This window comes from Leucoraja erinacea, chromosome 43 (genome assembly GCF_028641065.1).
Source record: "Leucoraja erinacea ecotype New England chromosome 43, Leri_hhj_1, whole genome shotgun sequence".
Lineage (NCBI taxonomy): Eukaryota > Metazoa > Chordata > Chondrichthyes > Rajiformes > Rajidae > Leucoraja > Leucoraja erinaceus.
In genome coordinates, this window is record NC_073419.1 from 1,470,576 (window position 1) to 1,488,595 (window position 18,020).

Below are 18,020 nucleotides of genomic sequence, written 5' to 3' on the forward strand. Positions count from 1 at the left end.
TTTTCTCTGAGATCTTCGGTTTCCTCCCACACTCCACAAAGACGTGCAGGTTTGAATGTTAATTGGCTTGGTGAAAATTGTTCCAAGTGGGTGTAGGATAGTGTTAATGTGCGGGGATCGGAGGTCAGCATGGACCCAGTGGGTCGAAGGGCCTGCTTCCGTGTTGTATTTCTAAATTAAACTAAACTAAATGTGTCCACGTCTGGATATTTGAGTTATATGCAGAAACAGTTTACGCTGGGTCTCTTTCCCTGATCAGCCGTGATTGAAAGATGGAGTAGACCTGATGAGCCGAATGGACTAATTCTACACCTATCACTTATCATACTGCATAGCTTCTGGCTCTGATTTGTTTTGTATCTTTTCATACCTAGTTTCCCTCTCCCCTGACTCAGTCCGAAGAATGGCCTAAATCTGCTCCTATAACCTATGAACTTATTTACACTCTTGCAGCTGGAGAGAAACTAACAACAGTAACTTAGCATCTCGTACCGAAACGTCACCTATTCCTTTTTTCCAGAGATGCTGCCTGACCCGCTGAGTTACTCCAGCATTTTGTGCATATCTTGTCACAGTGATACAGCATGGAAACAGGCCATTGGCCCTACTTGCTTACACCAACATCTCAGCTACACTAGTCCCACCTGCCCGCGTTTTTGATGTTGTCTTTGAAGTTGTCGGTCTGAAAAAGGCTCTCAAACTGATACAGCATGGAAACAGGCCTTTGGCCCTACTTGCTTACACCAACATCTCAGCTACACTAGTCCCACCTGCCCGCGTTTTTGATGTTACGGTCCTGAAAAAGGCTCTCAAACTGTGAAACGTCACCTATCCATGTTCTCCACAGATGCTGCCTGACCCGCTGAGTTACTCCAGCACTCTGTGAAACGTCACCTATCCATGTTCTCCACAGATGCTGCCTGACCCGCTGAGTTACTCCAGCACTCTCTCCAGTGTCTCTCCACTAGCAGGTTGTATTTTCTCACTAGTTCAGAAGGTCAATACGTGTGTGGATACTGATAACGGCTACAATCCTCGCGCGGACATGACTGCAACAGCAATCTGTTCTACAATATGTTTTGGTTTCAGCTGAGAAACAGAAACAATTCAATTCAACTTTAATGTCATTGCACAGATACAAGTATGGGTACAACGGAATGCAGTTTAGCGTCAGTCCGTAGTAATAGTGCAATATAGAAATAAAAATACAGAATAAGCAAACAATGTGGACGGAGAGACTGGAGAAATCTATCGGCGGGACTCCGAGTTCAGCAATGTGATAGTGTTGTTGTAGAAGCTGTTCCTCATCCTACTAGTACGTGACCTGAGGCTCCTGTAACGCCTCCCTGATGGGATGAGGGCAAACAGTCCATGGTTAGGGTGTGAGGGGTCTTTGATGATCTTCCCAGCCAGTCTCAGACACCGTTTTCGGTGGAGGGCATCCATGGCAGGGAGCGGGGCACCGATGATGTACTGAGCGGTTTTCACCACCCGTTGTAGTGCCTTCCTGTCCGCTACGGTGCAGCTGCTGTACCATACCGTGAAGCGGGTGGTCAGGATGCTTTCGATGGTACAGCGGTAGAAGTTGGTCAGGATCTGGGGGGACAGGTGAGCTTTCTTGAGCCTCCTCCTTTTTGATCAGCTTGGAGGTGTTGAGGGACCAGGACAGACCCTCCGAGATGTGTACCCCGAGGAATTTGTAGTTGGAGACGTGCTCCACCTCAGTCCCGTTTATATGGATGGGGGTATGTCTGCCCCCTCTGATCTTCCTGAAGTCAATTTCCTTTGTCTTCTTGGAGTTGAGGACGAGGTTATTGTTGGCACACCAGGCTGCCAGGTGCTGGACCTCCTCCCTGTAGGCTGACTCGTCTAACTTCTCTAACGTAAATAACATTCTGCCTGGTAACAGAGCAGCCATCTGAGTAGTCTCACTCATCAAAGTAAAGACACCATCTAAGGACGCAGAGTAACTCAGCGGGTCAGGCAGCATCTGTGGAGAACATGGATAGGTGACGTTTCACAGTCAAGTACCCGGGTGTGGGATTGAGGAGAGAAATATGTGGGTGTGGAGGGGAGGAGCAACTCTCCCTCAGGTTATATCGAGAACGTGCAAAGAAAAAGACCATCGACATGCACAAACACACGCGGCACAGGCAGTGAGTGGCCGCTCCTTCCTCTCCCCCTCTCCCTCCTCTTCCTATCCCCTCTCTCCCTCTCCCTCTTCCTATCCCCCCTCCCCCTCTCCCGGGGTGGGGAGGGCGCTGCATAGTGTACACACCGCGCAGTGCACACACACACTGCAAACACTCGGGCACATTTTGCATTTATACTTCTAACCTGCAGAGAGAAAAAACATCTCCATGCACAAACCACGCGGCACAGGCAGCATTTAGCCTCTCCTCTCTCTCTCACTCTCTCCCCCCTCTTCCCCTCCCCCACCCTCTCTCTCTCTCTCTCCCCTCCCTCCTCCCCCCTCTCCCTCCCCTCTATCTCCTCTCCCCCCCTCTCCCCCCCTCTCTCCTCCCCTCTCTCTCCCCCCCCTCCCTCCCTCCCTCCCCTCTCCCCCCCCTCTCTCCCTCTCCCTCTCCCTCTCCCCCCTCTCCTCCCCCCCTATCCTCCCCCCCGTTCTCCTCCCCCCCCTCCTCCTCCCCCCCTCTCCTCCCCCCCCCCTCTCTCCTCTCCCCCTCCCTCCCTCTCTTCCTCCCATCTCCTCTCTCTCCTCCCCTCTCTCCCGGGTTGGGGAGAGCGCTGCATAGTGTTGGCACGGCGCAGTGCAGACACACACACACACACAATATCTCTCTCTCTCTCTGTTCACACACACACAGGCTGCACACACTGGGACACACACACACACCATGCATTTCCATCAGTGACCCGCAGAGTGTAAGATGCAGTGTGTGTGTAACGTGTAGCTGGCCGTGGGCTCTGCTTCACCGGGGAGGGGGCGATGGCTATGGCCAGCCCGCTGAGCCGCTGCAGTGTGGATGAGGAGGAGGAGGAGGAGGAGGAGATGGTGGAGGCAGCGGCAGCGGCAGCAGCAACAGCGGGGAACCAGCGGCCGGACCCGCGGCGCAGGCGGGCAGCGCTCACCTTCCTCACCAACATCTCGCTGGACGGGCGGCTGCCGCGGGGACACAACACCGCCAATAATGCCGGGGATCCAGCCAGCCCTCACCGCCTTCCCTCCTCCTCCTCCTCCTGCCCGTCCTCGCCAGCCCCAGATCCAACCCCAACCCCAACCCCAACCCCAGCCCCAGCCCCAGCCCGCCAAGGGGACGAAGCAGCCAACGCTGCCGCCCAGCGCTCACTGCAACTCGGCAGCAGCAGCAGCAGCAGCAGCAGCATCTGGACGAGCAGCGGCGGCAGAGCAAGAATCAACTCGTTCACTCCGGGAATCCTCCCCGCCGCCTTCCTCAGGCAAGCGTCAGCCCCCAACTACTGCCTGGAGCTGGCGGAGACGGGCAGCTCCACGGACTTGCAGAGATCCAGGTGGGTGAAATACCTAATAGTGAATAACTAATAGTGAATAACTCATCTGAAGAAGGGTTTCGGCCCGAAACGTTGCCTATTTCCTTCGCTCCATAGATGCTGCTGCACCCGCTGAGTTTCTCCAGCATTTTTGTCCACCTTGGGTGAATAACTAACTTGATTTTGTTGGTTCACATGCTTGATCAATGGTGTTTTATCATTCATGTTTTATTATTATTAATGTTTAGTGGTTTCCGAGTCATTCGTAACTGTCACTGTATGTCATGTTGTCACTTGCGGGTGGAGCACCAAGGCAAATTCGTTGTATGTGAATACTTGGCCAATAAACTTAGGTACACAAAAATGCTGGAGAAACTCAGCGGGTGCAGCAGCATCTATGGAGCGAAGGAAATAGGTAACGTCTCGGCCCGAAACGTTTTGCCTATTTCCTTCGCTCCATAGATGCTGCTGGCCCCGCTGAGTTTCTCCAGCATTTTTGTGTACCTTCGATTTTCCAATATCTGCAGTTCTTTCTTAAATAACCTACTTGGGGAAACTAGTGATAATGAACGGCAAAGTAACTCTGCGCCTCAGGCAGCATTTCTGGGGGGAAGGGATGGACTAGTGCGTGGATGGGGATGTGTTGGAAGGAACCGCAGATGCTGGTTTACACCAAAGAGAGACACAAAGCGCTGGAGTAACTCAGCGGGCCAGGCAGCAACTCTGGAGGGAAGGAGTGGGTGATGTTTCGGGTCGAGACTTTTTTTTGCATATTGTTCTATACATCTGCATCTCTCATTTTCCTTTCCCCTAACTTGTCTGACGAAGGGTCTCGACCCAAAACGTCACCCATTCCTTCTCTCCAGAGATGCTGCCTGTCCCGCTGAGTTACACCAGCATTTTGTGTCTATCTTCGGTTTAAACCAGCATCTGCAGTTCCTTCCTACACATAATAAGAGTCAAGTATTTTGTTTTCAATTGAATTTTAAATTAAACTGTTCTTATCGTAACTTTGTTAGCTGGCTAGTCCAATCATTATTACACATGTGGTGGTGTTACTGCATATCTTTTCTATGCATTTGCAACCTAACGTTTTTCTAAAGTTAAAATGTGGACAGTTTAGGTCAGTTTATTACTGGCAAGTGTATTGAGGTACAGTGAAAAGCTTTGTGGTGCTATTCAGTCAGCAGAAAGACTATACATGATTACAATCATACATGATAGACAATAGACAGTAGGCCATTCGGCCCTTCTAGCCAGCACTGCCATTCACTGTGATCATGGCTGATCATCCACAATCAGTACCCCGGTCCTGCCTTCTCCCCATATCCCCTGACTCCGCTATCTGTAAGAGCCCTATCCAGCTCTCTCTTGCCTTCTCCCAGAGAACTGGCCTTCACCACCCTCTGAGGCAGAGAATTCCACAGACTCGCAACTCTCTGTGTGAAAAAGTGTTTCCTTGTCTCTGTTCTAAATAACCTATCCCTTATTCTTAAGCTGTGGCCCCAGGTTCTGGACCCTCCCAACATCGGGAACATGTTTCCTGCCTCTATCGTGTCCAAACCCTTAATAATCTTATATGTTCCAATAAAATTGTTTACATCTCTACATTATACCTGATCTGTTGTTTTCACACCTAATTTTACTCCTACCACTGTGTCCCTCCCCCCTGACAATCGGTCTGAAGAAGGGTCTCAACCCGAAACGTCATCTATTCCTTTTCTCCATTGATGCTGCCTGTCCCGCTGAGTTACTCCAGCATTTTGTGTCTATTCACAGTGTACAGATACAGAATAAAGGGAATAATGTTCAGTGCAAGGTAAAGTCTGATTAAAGATAGTCCGAGGGTCTCCAATGAGGTAGATGGGAGGTCAGGACCGCCCTCTAGTTGGTGATAGGATGGTTCAGTAGCCTGATAACGGTCGGGAAGAAACTTTATACTCGCGCTGCCTCGGCAAGGCCAGCAGCATCATCAAGGACCAGTCACACCCTGGCCACTCCCTCTTCTCCCCTCTCCCATCGGGCATACGGTACAGAAGTGTGAAAACACACACCTCCAGATTCAGGGGCAGTTTCTTCCCAGCTGTTATCAGGCAACTGAATCATCCTACCACAACCAGAGAGCAGTCCTGAACTACTATCTACCTCATTGGTGACCCTCGGACTATCATTGATGGCTTTACCTTGCACTATATGTTATTCCCTCATCATGTATCTGAACACTGCTAGTGGACTGATTGTAATCATGTATTGTCTTTCTGCTGACTGGTTAGCACGCAACTAAAGCTTTTCACTGTACCTCAGTACATGTGACAATAAACTAAACTAATAACATTTTAACCTTTTTTTTAAAAAACTTAATTCAGTCTTTCTTTTCTCATTTTGTGTATTTGAATGACCACTGAATTATAGAAACAGAGAAACATAGAAAATAAGTGCAGGAGGAGGCCATTCGTCCCTTCGAGCCAGCACCGCCATTCAATGTGATCATGGCTGATCGTCCCCTATCAATAACCCGTGCCTGCCTTCTCCCCATATCCCTTGATTCCACTAGCCCCTAGAGCTCTATCTAACTCTCTCTTAAATCCATCCAGTGACTTGGCCTCCACTGCCCTCTGTGGCAGGGAATTCCACAAATTCACAACTCTCTGGGCGAATTCACAACTCTCTGGTAATTTGCACATCCTTCCTACTATTTGCGTTTTGCAATCCGTCTAACTGTAAAGGAGATGCACATGGCTGCCCTGCTAGTGTTGGAAGGAACTGCAGATGCTGTGTGATCTTACACCGAAGATAGACACAGCCTGAAGAAGGGTCCTGATCCGAAACGTCACCCATCCCTTCTCTCTGGAGACGCTGCCTGTCCCGCTGAGTTACTCCAGCATTTTGTATCTATCTTTGGTTGCCTACTTGTTCACTAAAGTCTCAGATATCCTCTGACAAGGACGAAGCAGAAAAAAACCCATATCATGTATCTGTGCATCGTGAACAGCTCGATTGTAATCATGTGCATAGAAAACATAGAAAATAAGTGCAGGAGTAGGCCCTTCGAGCCAGCACCGCCCTTCAATATGATCATGGCTGATCATCCAAAATCAGTGCTCCGTTCCTGCTTTTTCCCCATATCCCTTGATTCCGTAAGCCCTAAGAGCTAAATCTAACTCTCTCTTGTAAACATCCAGTGAATTGGCCTCCACTGCCTTCTGTGGCAGAGGGCCCAACCTGAAACGTCACCTAGCGATTTCCCCCAGAGATGCTGCCCGACCCGTTGAGTTACACCAGCACTTGGTGTCATTTGCTCGAGGTTCCTGGATCTGCAGTTCTTTGTGTCTATGTGGGAGAATGAACATCCCAAATTCCTGATCATTGTGCAATACGCTGAGAACATTTCTGAGGTTTGGTTTTTTTTGCTGCAATATTCATGCTGCTGCCTGGTGCTGGAGAGAAATATTATTTTTTGGTTTGTACAGTTTTTCCGCAGACTGGTTAGCACACAACAAAAACTGTTCACTGTACCTCGGTACACGTGACAATACACTAAACGGAACTATTGCAACGGCCCTGACCCGAAATGTCACCCATCCCTTATCTCTGGAGACGCTGCCTGTCCCGCTGAGTTACTCCAGCGTTTTGTGTCTACTATTTTGGCCTCCTAATTTCAGGAAGGACATCCTTGTGATTGAGGCAGCGTAGGTTTACGAGATTGATCCCTGGGATGGCGGGACTGTCATATGAGGAAAGATTGAAAAGACTAGGCTTGTATTCACTGGAGTTTAGAAGGATGAGGGGTTATCTTATAGAAACATATAAAATTATAAAAGGACTGGGCAAACTAGATGCAGGATAAATGTTCCCAATGTTGGGCGAGTCCAGAACCAGGGGCCACACAGTCTTAGAATAAAACTGAGGTGAGAAAAAACTTTTTCACCCAGAGAGTTGTGAATTTATGGAATTCCCTGCCACAGAGGGCAGTGGAGGCCAAGTCACTGGATGGATTTAAGAGTGAGTTAGATAGACCTCTAGGGGCTAGTGGAGTCAAGGAATATGGGAAGAAGGCAGGCATGGGTTATTGATAGGGGACGATCAGCCGTGATCACAATGAATGGCGGTGCTGGCTCGAATGGCCTCCTCCTCTATGTTTCTATGTAACAGAGGTGCTGCATTGTCCTTGCATTTTCAATCTCTTGCTTCACACAAAAGAACATGACATGCAAGGACAAGCCTGACCAAGCGCAGATTCCAGTTGATGTCACGTACCAATCTGATTGATTGTTTTTTAATTAATATTTTTCTAAAGTCAGAAGGTTTCAGTTTTGAAGACTAACCCAATTATTGTTATTTCTATATTTTATTGCAAAGTATGATCCCAGGGTTCACACACGACGAGCATTTGTCGCCACTGGGCCTGTTCTCGCTGGAGTTTAGAAGGATGAGGGATGGGGGGCCTTATTGAAACATTACAGAATAGTGAAAGCCCTGGATAAAGTGGATGTGGAGAGGATGTTTCCACTAGTGGGGGAGTCTAGGACCAGAGGTTGTACGTAGAAGGCAGGTACGGGATACTGAGTTGGATGATCAGCCATGATCATATTGAATGGCGGTGCAGGCTCGAAGGGCCGAATAGCCTACTCCTGCACCTATTTTCTATGTTTCTATGTAGCCTCAGAATTAAAGGACGTTCCTTTAGGAAGATGAGGAGGAATTTATTTAGTCAGAGGGTGGTGAATCTGTGGAATTCTTTGCCACATAAGGCTGTGGAGGCCAAGTCAGTGGATACATTTAAGGCAGAGGTAGATAGTTTCTTGATCAGAACGGGTGTCAGGGGTTATGGGGCGAAGGCAGGAGAATTGGGGTTAGGAGGGGGAGATAGATCAGCCCTGATTGAATGGCGGGGTAGACTTGATGGGCTGAATGGCCTAATTCTGCTCCTATCACATGACTTTATGACCAATACAATTGCTCCACTCTTTTAAGTCTCTTTCCTCATTCCCTTTGCTTGACCTATTGTACTTGTGTTTAACTCTGTTGTGTTTATGTTTTGTATTAACTGATCTATCAGGCTTCTGAATGGTCCTTCCATAAGCTAGGGTACTGTCCGATTCACCTCTACCCCCCATTGTGGACATTGGACTTTGTCTCTGGAACTGATGCGGAACAATGCTGAGGCCCTCCATAATGTTTGAGGCAATGACCCATCATTTATTTATTTGCCTCTGTACTCCACAATTTGAGATTTGTAATAGAAAAAAAATCACATGTGGTTAAAGTGCGCATTGTCAGATTTTAATAAATGCTATTTTTAGACATTTTGGTTTCACCATGTAGAAATTACAGCAGTGTTTATACATAGTCCCCCCCATTTCAGTGCACCATAATGTTTGGGACACAGAAATGTCATGTAAATGAAAGTAGTCATGTTTAGTATTTTGTTGCATATCCTTTGCTTGCAATGACTGCTTGAAGTCTGCGATTCATGGACATCACCAGTTGCTGGGTGTCTTCTCTGGTGATGCTCTGCCAGGCATGTATTGCAGCCATCTTTAGCTTATGCTTGTTTTGGCGGCTAGTCCCCTTCAGTTTTCTCTTCGGCATATAAATGGCATGCTGCACTGACATGTGACACTGTGGTGGTGGGCCTGATCTCCGATAATGATGAGAAGGCCTACCAGGAGGAGGTGGCAGATCTGGCATTCTGGTGTCAGGACAACAGCCTCCTCTTGAATGTCAAAAAAACTAAGGATCTGATCGTGGACTTTAGGTGGGCACATCATCCGAGGAAGTACACTCCATTGAGGATAAATGGGGATACTGTGGATAGGGTGAGCTGCTTTAAATACCTGGGAGTCCACATCCCTGAGGATCTGACATAGACATCACACACTGCAGCACTGGTGAGTAAGGCAAGGCAGCGTCTTTACCACCTCAGGCAATTGAGGGAATTCAGAGCGTCTGTGAGGATCCTCCAGTGCTTCTACTCAGTGGTTGTGGAAAGCATCTTGTCCGGAAATATCACAATTTGGTTTGGGAATTGGTCTGCCCAGGACAAGACGGCTCTGCAGAAAGTAGTGCGTTCGGCCTAACGCACTATGGGAACTACACTCGCCCCCTGCAGGAACTATACAACAGGAGGTGCAGATCCAGTCCGTGGAATTCTCTGCCTCAGAGGGGGGTGGAGGTCGGTTCTCTGGATACTTTCAAGAGAGAGCTAGATAGGGCTCTTAAAAATAGCGGAGTCAGGGGATATGGGGAGAAGGCAGGAACGGGGTACTGAATGGGGATGATCAGCTATGATCACATTGAATGGCGGTGCTGGTTTGAAGGGCCAAATGGCCGACTCCTGCACCTATTGTCTATTGTCAGAGCCAACAAGATCATGGGAGACCCCTTCCACCGCAGCAACGGACTGTTCCAGCTGCTACGGTCAGGCAAACGCCTCCGTTGCCATGCTGTGAAAACGGAGAGGATGAGAAGGAGTTTCTTCCCAGAGGCCATTAGGACTGTAAACTCCTATCTCTCCAGGGACTAACTTTACTGAACCTTTTTACTGTTGTGTGATGTCTTTTTAAAATTGCTGTTTTTTTTCCTTTTTTCCTCCCACACATATATGTAATATGTGAATATGTGTTTCTGTTCCATTCGTTTTGTCTTTTTTTTTGTTTCTTTTGCACAATTCGCGAGCATTGCCACTTTTCATTTCACTGCACATCTCGTATGTGTACGTGACGAATAAACTTGACTTGACTTGGCTCAATTGGGTTCAGATCGGGCGATTGACTTGGCCACTCAAGAATTGACCGTTTTTTTAGCTTTGAAAAATTCCTTTGTTGCTGTAGCAGTATGTTTGGGATCATTGTTGTAGAATGAACCGCCGGCCAATGAGTTTTGAGGCATTTGTTTGAACTTGAGCAGATAGGATGTGTCTCTACACTTCAGAATTAATTCTGCTACTACCATCAGCAGTTGTATCATCAATGAAGATAATTGAGCCAGTACCTTCAGCAGCCATACATGCCCAGGCCATAACACCCCCCACCACTGTGTTTCACAGATGAGGTGGTATGCTTTGGATCTTGGGCAGTTCCTTCTCTCCTCCATACTTTGCTCTTGCCATCACTCTGATATAAGTTAATCTTCATCTCATCTGTCCACAAGACCTATTTCCAGAACTGTGGTTGCTCTTTTAAGTACTTCTTGGCAAACTGTAACCTGCCATCCTCTTTTTGCGGCTAACCAGTGGTTTGCATCCTGCAGTGTAGCCTCTGTATTTCTGTTCATGAAGTCTTCTGCGGACAGTGGTCATTGACAAATCCACACTTGACTCCTGAAGAGTGTTTCTGATCTGTCGGACAGGTGTTTGGGGATTTTTCTTTATTATAGAGAGAATTCTTCTGTCATCAGCTGTGGAGGTCTTCCTTGGCCTGCCAGTCCCTTTGCGATTAGTAAGCTCACCAGTGCTCTCTTTCTTCCTAATGATGTTCCAAACAGTTGATTTTGGTAAGCCTAAGGGTTGGCCGATGTCTCTAACAGTTTTATTCTTGTTTCTCAGTCTCATAATGGCTTCTTTGACTTTCATTGGCACAACTGTGGTCCTCATGTTGATAGACAGCAATAAAAGTTTCCAAAGGTGATGGAAAGACTGGAGGAAAGACAAGGTGCTGAGAGCTTTCTTATACCTGCATTAAGGAGGCAATTAAATACACCTGAGCAATTACAAACACCTGTGAAGCCATGTGTCCCAAACATTATGGTGCCCTGAAATGGGGGGGACTATGTATAAACACTGCTGTAATTTCTACATGGTGAAACCAAAATGTATAAAAAAAGGCCTTTAATAAAATCTGACAATGTGCATTTTAACCTACGGCAGCAAGATAATGATCCCAAACATACTACTAAAGCAACAAAGGAATTTTTCAAAGCTAAAAAATGATCAATGCTTGAGTGGCCAAGTCAATCGCCTGATCTGAACTCATGCCTTTTATATGCTGAAGAGAAAACTGAAGGGGACTAGCCCCCAAAACGCAATGTGTGATTTTTATTTATTACAAATCTCAAATTGTGGAGTACAAAGGCAAATAAAGAAATGATGGGTCTTTGTCTAAAACATTATGTAGGGCACTGTATGTTCTGCACTCTGTATCTTTCCCTTTGCTTTTCCTATTGGACTGGTATCAACTAATTGGTATTATCCGATCTGCTTGGATAGCATGCAATACCAAGCTTTTCATTGTACCTCAGTACACGTGACAATAAGCAGCCTAAACCTCATATCCATTTTGCTACATTGTGCTTGTACTCCGCAGATTGGTTTAGTTTAGAGATACAGCGCGGAAACAGGCCCTGTGGCCCACTGAATCTGCACCGGCCAGCGCTCCTTATACACTGACACTATCCCACACACACTAGATACAATTTATACTTTTTTTTTTGAACTGAAGCCAATTAGCTTACAAACATCTGAAGAAGGGTTTCGACCCGAAACGTTGCCTATTTCCTTCGCTCCATAGATGCTGCCTCACCCGCTGAGTTTCTCCAGCATTTTTGTCTACCTTTGATTTTCCAGCATCTGCAGTTCCTTCTTAAACATAGCTTAAACATAGAAACATAGAAAATAGGTGCAGGAGGAAGCTATTCGGCCCTTCCACCAGCACCGCCATTCATTTGATCATGGCTGATCGTCCCCAATCAATAACCCGCGTGCCTGCCTTCTCCCCATATCCCTTGACTCCACTAGCCCCTAGAGCTCTATCTAACTCTCTCTTAAATCCATCCAGTGACTTGGCCTCCACTGCCCTCTGTGGCAGGGAATTCCACAAATTCACAACTCTCTGGGTGAAAAAAGGTTCTTCTCACCTCAGTCTTAAATGGCCTCCCCTTTATTCTAAGTTCTTACAAACCTGTTCACCTTTGGAGTGTGTGAGGAAACCGGAGCACCCAGAGAAAACCCACGCAGGTCACGGGGTGAACATGCAAACTCCGTACAGACAGCGCCCATATAGTGAGGGTGGTTTGTGCAATGTGTTACTAACTGCTGTTCGGTGAAGATAGAAACATAGAAAATAGGTGCAGGAGTAGGCCATTCGGCCCTTCGAGCCTGCACTGCCAATCAATATGATCATGGCTGATCATCCAACTCAGTATCCTGTACCTGCCTTCTCTCCATACCCCCTGATCCCTTTAGCCACAAGGGCCACATCTAACTCCCTCTTAAATATAGCCAATGAACTGTGGCCTCAACTACTTTCTGTGGCAGAGAATTCCGCAGATTCACCACTCTCTGTGTGAATTTTTTTTTCTCATCTCGGTCCTAAAAGACTTCCCTCTTATCCTTAAACTGTGACCCCTTGTCCTGGACTTCCCCAACATCGGGAACAATCTTCCTGAATCTAGCCGGTCCAACCCCTTAAGAATTTTGTACGTTTCTATAAGATCCCCCCTCAATCTTCTAAATTCTAGCGAGTACAAGCCGAGTCTATCCAGTCTTTCTTCATATGAAAGTCCTGCCATCCCAGGAATCAGTCTGGTGGACCTTCTCTGTCCTCCCTCTATGGCAAGATGCAGCCTGGCTCGTCGCTGAGTTGCTGCAGATCTATGAAATGTTTAATCTTGGTGAAAAAGGTCAAAGTCAAATTCATGTTTCAGTCAAGTTCCTGGGAGAGCTCTCTGTGACCTATGATCCCCGCGATTCACTATTTACTTTTAGTTTATAACCATCCAAATAGGATCTGCTGATTCACGTAACTTGTGACTGGGTCATTAAAAGGCAGGCTTTTATGTTTCCATGTGTCTGCTGATCTGTAAAACCAACAAGTATGTAGGTTTATGTTTAACAAGTTGGTCCAGTCACAGGGCAACAACTTTCTAACATCAATCTGCATTTAGTTTGTGTTCGATCGGCTGCCAAATATTCTAGTGTCCAGTTAAGGACACTGGATGGTAAAATAGAACATCGAAAACCTCCCCTCAGTCCACCGAAACTGACCTGATCTCCCGGTTGCTCAACACTTTAGCTCCCCCTCCCATTCCCACACTGACCTCTCTGTCCTGGGCCTCCTCCATTGTCAGAGTGAGGCACATTGGAGGAACAGCACCTCATATTTCACCTGGGCAGCTTACACCCCAGCGATCCCCATTCCCTTTGATGTTTCATTCTCACGCCTCACTCTTCCTTATCTCTGTGCTTCCCTTTCCCCCGACTTTCAGTCTGAAGAAGGGACTGGAGCCAAAACGTCACCCATTCCTTCTACCCAGAGATGCTGCCTGTCCCGCTGAGTTACTCCAGCATTTTGTGTCTATCTTCGGTGCAAACCAACATCTGCAGTTCCTTGTTCGAGGAGGAACTGCAGATGCTGGAAAAGCGAAGGTAGACAAAATTTCTGGAGAAGCTCAGCGGGTGCGGCAGCATCTATGGAGCGGAGGAAATGGGCAACGTTTCGGGTCTGAAGAAGGGTTTCGCCCCGAAACATTGCCTATTTCCTTCGCTCCATAGATGCTGCCGCACCCCTGAGTTTCTCCAGCACTTTTGTCTATCTGCAGTTCCTTCCTACATAGAACAGTACAGCACAGGAACAGGCCCTTCGGCCCACAATGTCCGTGCTGAACATGGTGCCAGGTTAAACTGGGTTTAAGCTACAGGGAGAGGTTGAACAGACTTGGATTTATCTCTCTGGAATGTCAGAGATTGAGGGGAGACTTGATAAAAATTATGAGCAGTACAGACGGGGTAGAGAGTCAGAACCTTTCCCCCAGGGTAGAAATGTCCAACACGAGAGTCTATAGCAAGAAGGTAAGAGGGAGAGAAAAGACAATAGTCAATAGGTGCAGGAGTAGGCCATTTGGCCCTTCGAACCATTCAATGTGATCATGGCTGATCATCCCCAATCAGTACCCTGTTCCTGCCTTCTCCCCATATCCCCTGACTCTGCTATTTTTAAGAGCCCTATCTAGCTCTCTCTTGAAAGTATCCAGAGAACCTGCCTCCACCGCCCTCTGAGGCAGAGAATCCCACAGACTCACCACTCTCTGTGTGAAAAAGTGTTTCATCGTCTCCGTTCTAAATGGCTTACTCCTTATTCTTAAAGTGTGGCCCCTGGTTCTGGACTCCCCCAACATCGGGAACATGTTTCCTGCCTCTAGCGTGTCCAAGCCCTTAACAATCTTATATGTTTCAATGAGAACCCCTCTCATCCTTCTAAACTCCAGAGTGTACAAGCCCAGCCGCTCCATTCTCTCAGCTCTACAGAGCGAATCTAGTGGCAATGTGCAGGGCAAGTTGTTGTACGCAGTGGGTGCCTGGAACGCGCTGCAAGGGGTGGTGATGTAGGCAGAAATGATAGTGGCATATAGTGACCCTTGGCCTATCCTTGATCGGACTTTGCTGGCTTTACCTTGCACTAAACGTTATTCCCTTATCATGTATCCGTGCACTCCTGGTCCGAGAACACAGGTGCAATTATAAAGAAAGCTCATCAGCGCCTCTACTTCCTGAGAAGATTACGGAGAGTCGGTTTGTCAAGGAAGACTCTCTCGAACTTCTACAGGTGCACTGTAGAGAGCATGCTGACTGATTGATTGGTTCAGCAACTTGAGCGCCCAGGAGCGGAAAATACTACAAAAAGCAGTAAACACTGCCCAGTCCATCATCGGCTCTGACCTCCCTTCCATCGAGGGGATCTATCACAGTCGCTGCCTCAAAAAGGCTGGCAGTATCATCAAGGACCCACACCATCCTGGCCACACACTCACCTCCCTGCTACCTTCAGGTAGAAGGTACAGGAGCCTGAAGACTGCAACGTCCAGGTTCAGGAATAGCTACTTCCCCACAGCCATCAGGTTATTAAACACAACTCAATCAAAACTCTGAACATTAATAGCCCATTGAACTTTATCTGTTTATTTATTGGTGTGTGTATATATTTATTCAATGGTATATGGACACACTGATCTGTATTTATGCCAACTATGTTCTGTTGTGGTGAAGCAAAGCAAGAACTTCATTGTCCTATCTGGGACACATGACAATAAACTCTCTTGAATCCTGAATCACTGTAGACGGCTCGATTGTAATCATGTATAGTCTTTCCGCTGACTGCATAGTCAGCTTTTCACTGCACCTCGGCACACGTGACAATAAACCGATCTGTAAGTGTAACTTAGCGGCAACGTGTTGGTCACAGACATTTTGGGCCGAAGGGCCTGTTCCTGTGCTGTGTACTATTTAAAAAAAATGCCTTCACTTGTGTTCTGTGGCTAATGGCATCTGGACAATGTGGGGAAAATGAGTTAATTCTTAACTCTTATCAATGCATGGTGGTATTTACAAATGATCAAAGTTGTAGCCAGTGCAGCCTTGAAAGATGGGATCAAAGTTAAATATATCCATTAATCCCTGTGCCACATGGATCTGACCAGAAACATAGATGGGGGGTGGGGGGTGGAGTGGGTGGGTCAATGGTGGAGGGGAGGGAGTGTTGGGGGAGAGATGGGACGATGGGGAGATGGGGTGATCATTCGCGTTCATAAGTAACAGGAGCGGAATTCGGCCCATCAAGTCCCCTCCGCCATTCATTTCCTTTTTAAATCTTTTTATTCGTTTTTTTTCAAAAGCAAAAACAGGACAACAATAATTTAAAAAAAAAAAAAAAAAAAAATTGATACATAGGGATCAGGGTCACATTAATAACAGATATAACCTAAATATGAGACCGGTGTCAAAATACACATTGAATTTATTCCTCCCGGAATCTATGTAAATATAGTCAAGTGTTTGAAAGAGAACTTATATATTTAAAAACAGAAAGATAAAAAGAAAAAAAAAGAAAAATTGAAAAAACAAAACACCCCTAAACTTTAAAACAAAAGCAAAACAGAATCTGGGCTGCAAAGAATTTAAGTCCCTGTTTGTCGTCAAGTCCGTTCCACCATATAAAGGTAAAAGAATTATTATAACAGTTGGAGAGGGGACAATTTATGTCATGTGGAAATGTTGAATAAATCTTCCTCCATTCAATCATGGCTGATCTATCTCTCCCTACTAACCCCATTCTCCTGCCTTCTCCCCGTAAGCTCTGACGTCCGCATTAATCAAGAATCTATCTGTCTCTGCCTTAAAAATATCCACGAAAGGGCCTGTCCCACTTGGCGTTTTTTTTCGGCGATTGTCGGCTCCATAATCAGTGTCGGTAAAAGATTTTCATCATTTCAAAATCCAGCCGCGACAAAAAAAATGTTGCGACACTTGAAAAAAGACCGCACGCCAATACGTCATCATGCCGTGAATTTTTCGGTGACCTGACTTCTCCAATTTCAGGTTGTCCCTGCCTTCCCCTCCCCTTCCCAGCTCTCCCACAGCCCACTGTCTCCGCCTCTTCCTTTCTTCCCGCCCCCCCCACTCCCACGTCCCCTGACTGTGCTATCTTTAAGACCCCTATCTAGCTCTCCCTTGAAAGCATCCTCAGAGCCTGCCTCCACTGCTCTCTGAGGAGAGAATTCCACAGACTCACCACTCTCTGTGAGAAAAAGTGTTTCCTCGTCTCCGTTCTAAATGGCTTACTCCTTATTCTGTAATTCTGTAATTAACTGTGGCCCCTGGTTCTGGACTCCCCCAAAATCGGGAACATGTTTCCTGCCTCTAGCGTGTCCAAGCCCTTAACAATCTTATATGTTTCAATGGGATATCCTCTCATCCTTCTAAACTCCAGAGTGTACAAGCCCAGCTGCTCCATTCTCTCAGCATATGGCAGTCCCGCCATCCCGTGAATTAACCCTGTAAACCTACGCTGCACTCTCTCAATAGCAAGAATGTCCTTCCTCAAATTAGGGGACCAAAACTGCACGCAATACTCCAGGTGTGGTCTCACTAGGGCCCTGTACAACGACAGAAGGACCTCTTTGCTCCTATATTCGACTCCTCTTGTTATTTCATTGTACCGTTGATCCTGCGTTAACCTACATATGACAAATGAAACTGAACTGAACTGATGAGCAGCCTTTGCATTCAGCGCGAGTATCTGCCACCATGGTAACGGCTGGTTTTGAGTTCTGCTTCTTCTCCCTGTTGGTTATTTCCTGTTGACGGTTTTGCAGAATCTTTCTCCACAGATTCTAAAGGCTATGTGTAACAGACAACAGACAATAGGTGCAGGAGTAGGCCATTCGGCCCTTCGAGCCAGCACCGCCATTCACTGTGATCATGGCTGATCATCCCCAATCAGTACCCCGTTCCTGCCTTCTCCCCATGTCTTGAAAGTTGGAAGAAAGGAAGTACAGATGCTGCTTTCAACTGAAGATGGACACCAAAAGCTGGAGTAACCCAGCGGGTCAGGCAACATCTCTGGAGAGATGGAATAGGTGACGTTTCAGGTCGAGACCCTTGATCAGGCTGAGAGTCGGGGAAGAGGGAAACGAGAAAAAAGGGCCTGTCCCACTTGGGCGACTTTTTAGGCGAGTGCAGGAGACATGTTCGCTGGTGGTCTCTGGTGAGTCTCCTTCATGGTCGTGAGGAATTCCCGCATTCTGGGAACTAGTCGCGGCCTCAGTTTGGTCGCCAC

The 18,020-nt window shown here is 47.1% G+C and overlaps 1 protein-coding gene across 3 annotated transcripts in view; it reads left to right on the plus strand.

The window, feature by feature from the left end:
* The first annotated feature begins 2,742 nt into the window (after positions 1-2,742).
* Positions 2,743-18,020, plus strand: part of cables1 (Cdk5 and Abl enzyme substrate 1) — a 234,206-nt gene continuing 218,928 nt past the window's right edge. For 2 of the 3 annotated variants that reach the window (XR_008726430.1, XM_055664714.1), the window contains exon 1: positions 2,743-3,492. Coding sequence is in view for 1 of the 3 variants with exons in the window: in XM_055664714.1 (XP_055520689.1) it covers positions 2,951-3,492 (542 nt within the window). In the remaining 2 variants the exon portion in view is untranslated. The remainder of the gene's footprint in view (positions 3,493-18,020) is intronic. The other variant, XR_008726431.1, reaches the window with a different exon arrangement.